The sequence below is a fragment of the Anolis carolinensis genome, unplaced genomic scaffold (genome assembly GCF_035594765.1).
Source record: "Anolis carolinensis isolate JA03-04 unplaced genomic scaffold, rAnoCar3.1.pri scaffold_37, whole genome shotgun sequence".
NCBI lineage: Eukaryota > Metazoa > Chordata > Lepidosauria > Squamata > Dactyloidae > Anolis > Anolis carolinensis.
The window spans coordinates 2,027-13,059 of NW_026943846.1; the positions used below are offsets into that span (position 1 = coordinate 2,027).

Consider the following 11,033-nt stretch of genomic DNA (forward strand, 5'->3'; position numbering starts at 1 on the left):
TACTCTAAGAGACCACCTTTAGACTGAACTGAATCTTGGGGGTGGGGGGCTTCCATGTGGCTTTACCTTGATTGGTAACTGTCATGGCTCCATCCTCAAGAGCTTCCAATATGGAGGAAGGGGTTTCCTTCAGGACACAAATCCCAACTGGCTGTCCTTTAAACTAGAGTCCCTCCCAAATACTATTACAGTAGAGTCTCTCTTATCCAACATAAACGGGCCGGCAGAACGTTGGATAAGCGAATATGTTGGATAATAAGGAGGGATTAAGGAAAAGCCTATTAAACATCAAATTAGGTTATTACTTTACAAATTAAGCACCAAAACATCATGCTATACAACAAATTTGACAGAAAAAGTAATTCAATATGCAGTAATGCTATGTAGAAATTACTGTAGTTACGAATTTAGCACCAAAATATCACGATATATTGAAAACATTGACTACAAAAATGTGTTGGATAATCCAGAACGTTGGATAAGCGAGACTCTACTGTATTATAGTAGTGTATGCATGGCCTAGTCTAGGGAGGGGGGCTTCCATGTGGCTTTACCTTGAGTGGTTGCTGTTATGGCTCCATCAAGGGTTTCCAGTATGGAGGAGGGGGAAGGTCACTCTCAGGACACAAATCCCAACGCCACCCTCCTTATAACTGGAGTCCCTCCCTATTATTATTATTATAGTAGTGTAGATTCAGCCTACTCTACTCTTAGATTGGACTGGATCCTTTATGGGGGGCCACGGTGGCTTTACCTCGACTGGCAGCTATGGTTCTGCCTTCAAAGGCTTCCTTCCCCACCCCTATTATAATATTACTCTATGATTCTGGGACACAAATATCAACACCGCCCTCCTTACAACCTGAGTCCCATTCCCTCCCTTTTGTTGTTGCGTAAATGTGGCCTACTCTCAGAGTCTCCCCTTAGATTGGACTGGATTCTTTATGTGGGGTCGACTGGCAACTGTCATGTGTCCATCCTCAAGGACTTCCAATATGGAGGAGGGGAGGGTCTCTCTCAGAACACAAATTCTAACGCCGCCCTCCTTACAACGGGAGTCCCTCCCTATTATTATTATAGTAGTGTAGATGCAGCCTAGTCTACTCTTAGATTGGACTGGGTCCTTTATGGGGGGCCACGGTGGCTTTACCTCGACTGGCAGCTATGGTTCTGCCTTCAAAGGCTTCCTTCCCCACCCCTATTATAATATTACTCTATGATTCTTGGACACAAATACCAACGCCGACCTCCTTACAACTGGAGTCCCTCCCTATTATTATTATTATTGTAGTGTAGTTGTGGCCTACTCTAAGAATCGCCTCTTAGATTGGACTGGATCCCTTATGTGGGGTCGACTGGCAGCTGTCATGTGTCCATCCTCAAGGACTTCCAATATGGAGGGGAGGGTCTCTCTCAGAACACAAATCCCAGAGCCACCCTCCTCACAACTGGAGTCCCTACCTATTATTATTATTATAGTGTAGTTGTGGCCTACTCTAAGAATCGCCTCTTAGATTGGACTGGATCCCTTATGTGGGGTCGACTGGCAGCTGTCATGTGTCCATCCTCAAGGACTTCCAATATGGAGGAGGGGAGGGTCTCTCTCAGAACACAAATCCCAGAGCCACCCTCCTTACAACTGGAGTCCCTCCCTATTATTATTATTATTGTAGTGTAGTTGTGGCCAACTCTAAGAATCGCCTCTTAGATTGGACTGGTTCCCTTATGTGGGGTCGACTGGCAGCTGTCATGTGTCCATCCTCAAGGACTTCCAATATGGAGGGGAGGGTCTCTCTCAGAACACAAATCCCAGAGCCACCCTCCTTACAACTGGAGTCCCTCCCAATTATTATTATTATTATTATTGTAGTGCAATTGTGGCCTACTCTAAGAATCGCCTCTTAGATTGGACTGGATCCTTTATGGAGGTCAAGGGGTTTTTACCTCGACTGGCAGCTGCTATAGCTCTCTATAGGGCCTCCTTCCATCCCGCCCTCCCCTCCCTTCCCCTGCCTGGACGGACCTTCCTTGGTCTGGGCGTTAGTGATCTGGAGGTCGCAGTCGGCGGCCTTGAGCTTCTCGCGGCCCATGATCTGCCTCTTGAGATCGCAGAGCGAGATGTGGAGCCCGTCGAAGGTGACCGTGTCGTAGTTGAGCTTAGAGGAGAACTTGTAGTGGACGCAGGACATGATGGCGGCGGCAAAGACGAGGGAAGAGGAAGGAGGAAACGGAGACCAGGCCGCGGGGCCCGCCGCCGCTGCCCGGGCCCAGCGGGGCGCGGGGGCGGCGGCCTAGGCCTCCCTCCCTTTCTCGCTCGCTCACTTCTCTCCTCAGAGGCCTTGTAGTCGTCGTCCCAATCCCTGAGGGGCCTGCTGGGCCTGCTAGGCCTCCATCATGGCGCCCGCTTCTTTCGGCCTTTCCTCTCTCTCTCTCACGCCTTCCGCTTCTTAACAATCTCAACAAAATGTCGACCTTTCGTCGCCTCCTCAATCCCTGACGGGGCTTCCCGACCGGTAACGGCAAGAACCGGCAACGAACGGCAGAACTGAGAGTAGCAGCCAGCAAGGAAGCAAGCGTCGTCGACAGCAACGGCTCCGCCCCCTCGCTTCTATGCTGCGCATGCGCACTCCCTCACCCCGGGCGGGCAGCCGGAAGACTGGGCATGCGCGCGACGCAGACGGGGCGGGAGTGCGCCTGCGCCGCAGTTGCGCAGCCATCAACCAACCAACCGCCCCCCTCTCCCTTTCTGCCGTCGGCCTCGCACCACGTGACCCGCGCCCTGCGCATTATGACAAAACGCGCGGAGGGAGGCGAAAGGGCACAGCCGGCTCTTCCGCCTTTGCGCCTTCACTCCCCCCTCCTCGTGCGGGAAAAAAAAAACGGAAGGAGGCACGTGATCTGTCTCTCACTCAAAGCGAGGGGGAGGAGCCTCTCTTAAAGGGGCAGTGAAAAGCTTTGTTTTTTTCTTCTAAAGGGGAAAGCAGGAGTCACGTTTTATTTCTGAGCCGACGTTATATATCGAGAGATGATACTGGCCATTTTTTTTTACTTTCTTTTATGAATTGCTTGGGTTTAACGTTATTAATATTAACAATGTTGTAATATTATATACTGTAATATATAATATTACAACATTGTTAATATTAATAACGTTAAACCCAAGCAATTCATAAAAGAAAGTTATCCAACGTTCTGGATTATCCAACGTATTTTTGTAGTCAATGTTATCAATATATCATGATATTTTGGTGCTAAATTCGTAAAATACAGTAATTACTACATAGCATTACTGTGTATTGAACTACTTTTTCTGTAGTATATCATGTATAACATGATGTTTTGGTGCTTAATTTGTAAAATCATAACCTAATTTGATGTTTAATAGCCTTCTTAATCTCTCCTTATTATCCAACATATTCGCTTATCCAATGTTCTGCCGGCCCGTTTACGTTGGATAAGCGAGACTCTACTGTATATATACTACAACTTACAATATAGTACAATATATTATATAATGCATTTATATATTGTGGTGTAATAATATAGGACAATATAATGTTATTAATATTAATAATAAAATTATATATTATATATACTACAACTTACAATATAGTACAATATATTATATAATACTAATAGTACACAGGTTGTGCATTTATATATTGTGGTGTAATAATATAGGACAATATAACGTTATTGATATTAATAATGTTGTAATATTACATATTATAGATACTACAACTTACAGTATAGTGCAGTCTTCTATATATATAAAAGAGTGATGGCATCAGGGCAGCGGACAAAACAACAAAACTACAGGCCCCCCAACCTCGAAATTTGACAACACAACCCATCATTCACGGCTCTAGGTTGATACAACAAAAAGAAAAGAAAAATAAAGTCCTAATTACAGGGGAATAATAGTTTTTATCCAATTGCTGCCAGTTTGAAGGCTAAGCTCCGCCCATTTGGTCTCCTAGCAACCTACTCAGCCCAGGGGACAGGCACAGTTAGGCCTCACTTAGGCCTCTTCCACAGATTATCAGATTTTAACTGGATTATATGCCAGTGTAGACTCAAGGCCCTTCCACATCTATATAACCCATTTAGAATCTTATATTATCTGCTTTGAACTGGATTATCTTGACTCCACACTGCCATATAATCCACTTCAGTGTGCATACTAAACATAAAGACAACCATACAACAGACATTCAATACCACCACTACCTCAACAATTTCTCACCAACACCACCAGACAAGCCACAGCAACGCGTGGCCGGGCACAGCTAGTATATTATATAATACTAATATTACACGGGTTGTGCATTTATATATTGTGGTGTAATATAGGACAATATAATGTTATTAATATTAGTAATAAAATTATATATTATATATACTACAACTTACAATGTAGTATAATATATTATATAATACTAATAGTACACAGGTTGTGCATTTATATATTGTGGTGTAATAATATAGGACAATATAATGTTATTAATATTAATAATGTTGTAATATTATATATTATATATACTACAACTTACAGTATAGTACAGTATATTATATAATACTAATAGTACACGGGTTGTGCATTTATATATTGTATAATATAGGACAATATAATCTTATTAATATTAGTAATAAAATTATATATTATATATACTACAACTTACAATGTAGTATAATATATTATATAATACTAATAGTACACAGGTTGTGCATTTATATATTGTGGTGTAATAATATAGGACAATATAACGTTATTGATATTAATGTAATATTACGTATTATATATACTACAACTTACAGTATAGTACAGTATATTATATAATATGAATAGTACACGGGTTGTGCATTTATATATTGTGGTGTAATAATATAGGACAATATAACTATAGTAATGGTATATTATACTAGCTGTGGCTTATGGGAATCGATTGTTGGCCAGGTAGAATAGCAGTGAATAGCCTTGCAGCCTCCAAGCCTGGCTGTTTTCTTCTTTTGGGAATTCTTGTTTGATGAGCTTGAATGCAATGGAATAGGCTTTCTGCTTCGAAGGCTGGGTACTTGCGTTCTAGGGGAATGGTTTTTTGGGCTGCTAGAATTGCAATGAATAGCCTCACTGCTTCAAAGCCTGGCTGCTTTCTACCTAGGGGAGTCTTTGATCGGCTTCAATAGTACAGAGTAGTATTGTTGCTTCAAAGCCTGGCCGCCTTCTACCAAGGTTAATCCTTTGTTGGTGTGGTTAAATTGCACTGAATAGCCTTGCAGCTTCAAAGCCTGGCTGTGTTACACCTAGGGGAATCCTTGTTTGGCGAGCTGGAGTAGCATCTTCAATCAAAAAACTGCTTTGAAGCCTGGCTACTTGCTTTGTTAGGGAATCCTTGTTTGGCCAGCTTGAATTGCATTGAATAGTCTTGCAGCTTAAAAGCCTGGCCGCTTTCTACATAGGGCATCCTTGCTAGGCCAGGTTGAATGGGACGGAGTAGCCTCGTGGCTTCAAAGCCTGGCCACTTTCTATCATGTGGAATCCTTGGTTGGCCAGGTTGAATAGCAATGGATAGGCTTCCCTGGGTGGAGTTACACTGTAGAATGAATGCAGTTTGACACTACTTGAATTGTGTGATTTAATGCTATGGGATCCTGGGATGTATAGTTTTGTAAGGTCTTTAGCCTTCCCTGGGTGGAGTTTGACATCACTTGAACTGCGTGACTTAATGCCATGGGATCCTGGAAGATGTAGTTTTGCAAGGTCTTTAGCCTTCCCTGGGTGGAGTTACACTGTAGAATGAATATAGTTTGACACCACTTGAACTGTATGATTTAATGCCATGGGATCCTGGAAGATGTAGTTTTACAAAGTCTTTAGCCATCCCTGGGTGGAGTTACACTGTTGAATGAATATAGTTTGACACCACTTGAACTGTGTGATTTAATGCCATGGGATCCTGGAAGATGTAGTTTTGCAAGGTCTCTAGCCTTCCCTGGGTGGAGTTACACTGTAGAATGAATATAGTTTGACACCACTTGAACTGTATGATTTAATGCCATGGGATCCTGGAAGATGTAATTTTACAAAGTCTTTAGCCATCCCTGGGTGGAGTTACACTGTAGAATGAATATAGTTTGACACCACTTGAACTGTATGATTTAATGCCATGGGATCCTGGAAGATGTAGTTTTGCAAGGTCTCTAGCCTTCCCTGGGTGGAGTTACACTGTAGAATGAATATAGTTTGACACCACTTGAACTGCGTGACTTAATGCTATGGGATCCTGGAAGATGTAGTTTTACAAAGTCTTTAGCCTTCCCTGGGTGGAGTTACACTGTAGAATGAATATAGTTTGACACCACTTGAACTGTATGATTTAATGCCATGGGATCCTGGAAGATGTAATTTTACAAAGTCTTTAGCCATCCCTGGGTGGAGTTACACTGTAGAATGAATATAGTTTGACACCACTTGAACTGTGTGATTTAATGCCATGGGATCCTGGAAGATGTAGTTTTGCAAGGTCTCTAGCCTTCCCTGGGTGGAGTTACACTGTAGAATGAATATAGTTTGACACCACTTGAACTGCGTGACTTAATGCTATGGGATCCTGGGATGTGTAGTTTTACAAGGTCTCAAGCCTTCCCTGGGTGGAGTTACACTGTAGAGTGAATGCAGTTTGACACCACTTGAACTGTGTGACTTAATGCTATGGGATCCTGAGATGTATAGTTTTGCAAGGTCTCTAGCCTTCCCTGGGTGGAGTTACACTGTAGAATGAATATAGTTTGGCACCACTTGAACTGTGTGATTTAATGCTATGGGATCCTGGAAGATGTAGTTTTGCAAGGTTTCTAGCCTTCGCTGGGTAGAGTTACACTGTAGAATGAATGTAGTTTGGCACCACTTGAACTGTGTGACTTAATGCTATGGGATCTACTCCCTTGTTCAAGGAGCTCCACTGGCTGCCGTTCATCTTCCGGTCCCAATTCAAGGTGCAGACCATCACCTAGACTGTTTCTCTATCTTATGTCCCTGTTCCCCGTGGTTTTTATTCTTATTTCTTTCTCACCCCAAGTTTTAACTGAGTGTTCATGCGGCCTGCCCTGTTATATTGCTTTTTTGACTTTGTGTTGTACTGTACATTATTGTTTATTGTATTGTTTAATTGTATTATGATAAGTTGTTTTTATATTTTGCTATATTGTATTGTCCTGGGCATGGCCCCATGTAAGCCGCCCCGAGTCCCCGTTGGGGAGATGGTGGCGGGGTATAAATAAAGTTTTGTTATTATTATTATTATTATTATTATCCTGGAAGATGTAGTTTTACAAAGTCTTTAGCCTTCCCTTGGTGGAGTTACACTGTTGAATGAATGCAGTTCGATACCATTTGAACTGTGTGACTTAATGCTATGGGATCCTGGGATGTATAGTTTTGCAAGATCTTTAGCCTTCCCTGGGTGGAGTTTGAAACCACTTGAACTGCGTGACTTAATGCCTTGAGATCCTGGGATATGTAGTTTTGAAAGGTCTCCAGCTTTCCCTGCATGGAGTTACACTATAAAATGAATACAGTTCGACACCACTTGAACTACGTGACTTAATGCTATGGGATCCTGGGCGATGTAGTTGATGAGACCCTAATAGCAAAGGCAAAAGGCCTTGTCAAACTACATCTCCCAGAATCCCATAGACTTGAGAATTCATGGGCAGTCAAATTGCATTAATTCTACAATGTAGATGCACCTAAGAACAGACAGCAGCTTCCTGAGTGCTCAAGGTAGATTGTCTTTGCAAGAAATCTAGAATCTCAAATCTAGGCTTTCTTTCACTTCGGTTTATAATTTTATTTTTTAAAAATTTGCACTGAAATTCTCCTTTTTGGATGAGAAAACTTCTTGACAGTTGCAGCTGCGGAGGGAAAAGGCCGCATCCGAAATGGAGTCAGGATTGTGCATTCATCGTTTCTGCTTTTGAGCAAGAGAGAGAAAAACAGAGAGAAGGGGGGAAAAATATACGATTTGCAAGATAACTTTCCCGTAATGAGCTGCTGCTATTATCCGGATTCCATAATAGCCGGTTTGACTGGAACAGATTGTTGGTGCAACGGGTTTGCAAAACAGTTTTCAGTGCAAGCCCGGCTTTTTTTTTTTCTCCCCTTCTTGTTTTCAATAGCAACAGCTGCTGAGCCTGGTAATTATTGTGTTGCATCAAAATAAACTTACCAACTTGCTCCTCTTCGTGCATCTCTATGCCGTTTGAGAAATAAATCTGGTTTTTTAAAATATTTATATTTTCAGCTCTTGGTTTTTTTTTTAAAAAAAGGAAATATAATACAGACTTGGGTGTATTTTAATTATGCTCCCATGGGGTGTATATACACCAGGCATGGGCAGGGAATCCAGGGAGTGGGGTGAGCTCCCTCTGTTAGCCCCAGCTTATGCCAACCTAGCAGTTCGAAAGCTTGCGAATGTGAGTAGATCAATAGGTACCGCTCCAGCAGGAAAGTAAAAAAGGAAATAAAATACAGACTTGGGTGTATTTTAATTATGCTCCCATGGGGTGTATCTACACCAGGCATGGGCAGGGAATCCAGGAAGTGTGGTGAGCTCCCTCTGTTAGCCCCAGCTTATGCCAACCTAGCAGTTCGAAAGCTTGCGAATGTGAGTAGATCAATAGGTACCGCTCCAGCAGGAAAGTAAAAAAGGAAATAAAATACAGACTTGGGTGTATTTTAATTATGCTCCCATGGGGTGTATCTACACCAGGCATGGGCAGGGAATCCAGGAAGTGTGGTGAGCTCCCTCTGTTAGCCCCAGCTTATGCCAACCTAGCAGTTCGAAAGCTTGCGAATGTGAGTAGATCAATAGGTACCGCTCCAGCAGGAAGGTAAAAAAGGAAATAAAATACAGACTTGGGTGTATTTTAATTATGCTCCCATTGGGTGTATCTACACCAGGCATGGGCAGGGAATCCAGGGAGTGGGGTGAGCTCCCTCTGTTAGCTCCAGCTTATGCCAACCTAGCAGTTCGAAAGCTTGCGAATGTGAGTAGATCAATAGGTACCGCTCTAGCAGGAAGGTAAAAAAGGAAATAAAATACAGACTTGGGTGTATTTTAATTATGCTCCCATGGGGTGTATCTACACCAGGCATGGGCAGGGAATCCAGGGAGTGTGGTGAGCTCCCTCTGTTAGCCCCAGCTTATGCCAACCTAGCAGTTCGAAAGCTTGCGAATGTGAGTAGATCAATAGGTACCGCTCCAGCAGGAAGGTAAAAAAGGAAATAAAATACAGACTTGGGTGTATTTTAATTATGCTCCCATGGGGTGTATCTACACCAGGCATGGGCAGGGAATCCAGGGAGTGTGGTGAGCTCCCTCTGTTAGCCCCAGCTTATGCCAGCCTAGCAGTTCGAAAGCTTGCGAATCTGAGTAGATCAATAGGTACCGCTCCAGCAGGAAGTTAAAAAAGGAAATAAAATACAGACTTGGGTGTATTTTAATTATGCTCCCATTGGGTGTATCTACACCAGGCATGGGCAGGGAATCCAGGGAGTGTGGTGAGCTCCCTCTGTTAGCCCCAGCTTATGCCAACCTAGCAGTTCGAAAGCTTGCGAATGTGAGTAGATCAATAGGTACCGCTCCAGCAGGAAGGTAAAAAAGGAAATAAAATACAGACTTGGGTGTATTTTAATTATGCTCCCATTGGGTGTATCTACACCAGGCATGGGCAGGGAATCCAGGGAGTGTGGTGAGCTCCCTCTGTTAGCCCCAGCTTATGCCAACCTAGCAGTTCGAAAGCTTGCGAATGTGAGTAGATCAATAGGTACCGCTCTAGCAGGAAGGTAAAAAAGGAAATAAAATACAGACTTGGGTGTATTTTAATTATGCTCCCATGGGGTGTATCTACACCAGGCATGGGCAGGGAATCCAGGGAGTGTGGTGAGCTCCCTCTGTTAGCCCCAGCTTATGCCAACCTAGCAGTTCGAAAGCTTGCGAATGTGAATAGATCAATAGGTACCCGCTCCAGCAGGAAGGTAAAAAAGGAAATAAAATACAGACTTGGGTGTATTTTAATTATGCTCCCATGGGGTGTATCTACACATGGCATGAGCAAGGAATCCAGGGAGTGGGGGAGCTCCCACTGTTAGCCCCAGCTTATGCCAACCTAGCAGTTCGAAAACATGCAAATGTGAGTAGATCAATAGGTACCACTCTGGCGGGAAGGTAGCAGCATTCCATGCAGTCATGCCGGCCACATGACCTTGGAGGTGTCTACGGACAACGCTGGCTCTTCGGCTTAGAAATGGAGATGCATACTAACCTCCAGAGTCGGACACGACTGGACTTAACGTCAGGGGAAACCTTTACCTTTTATTGAAAACACTGATTGCAAAAATGCCTTGGATAATCCAGAACCTTGGATAAGCGAGTCTTGGATAAGTGAGACGCTACTGTATTTATATATTGTTGCTGCTGCTGCTGCCCTGTATTGATTCAACAAACGAGTCCGGCACTTTGGGCCACTCTTAACCAAGGCCTCCGATGGCCTAGGGCAGGGGTCCCCAAACTTTTTAAAGAGGGGGCCAGTTCACGGTCCCTCAGATTGTTGAAAAAAAAAACCTATAAACAAATTCCTATGCACACTGCACATCTCTTATTTTGAAGTTAAAAAAACCCAAACGGGAACAAATACAGCCTCAATGTTAATAACAATCATAATCATAATAAAAATAATAAAGAAGGTTAGAAGAGACCCCTTGGGCCATTTAGTACAACCCCCTTCTACCTTTGTGCACCAAAAGCACAAGCAAAGCACCCCTGACAGATGGCCACCCAGCCTCAATGTTGTTAATAATAATAATAATAATAATAATAATAATAATAATAATAATAATAATAATACATCACACAGCCCTAAACGCTTGGGAACTTGTGATTTTATGATACAAAATCCAGCATATATATCTTGTTTGCTGTGTTTGCTTGTTTGCATGTATACTGTGTCTTTGTGTCAATAATAATAATAAT

The 11,033-nt window shown here is 42.9% G+C and overlaps 1 protein-coding gene across 1 annotated transcript; it reads right to left on the minus strand.

Moving 5' to 3' along the window:
- Positions 1–2,023: 2,023 nt before the first annotated feature.
- LOC134294940 (E3 ubiquitin-protein ligase RBBP6-like) lies at positions 2,024–2,691 on the minus strand (the record flags this gene model as incomplete). The annotated part of the gene is given in 1 exon segment (XM_062966870.1): positions 2,024–2,691. A coding segment is annotated over 1 exon segment (166 nt), but the record flags the coding sequence as incomplete, so codon positions are not given.
- Positions 2,692–11,033: the final 8,342 nt, after the last annotated feature.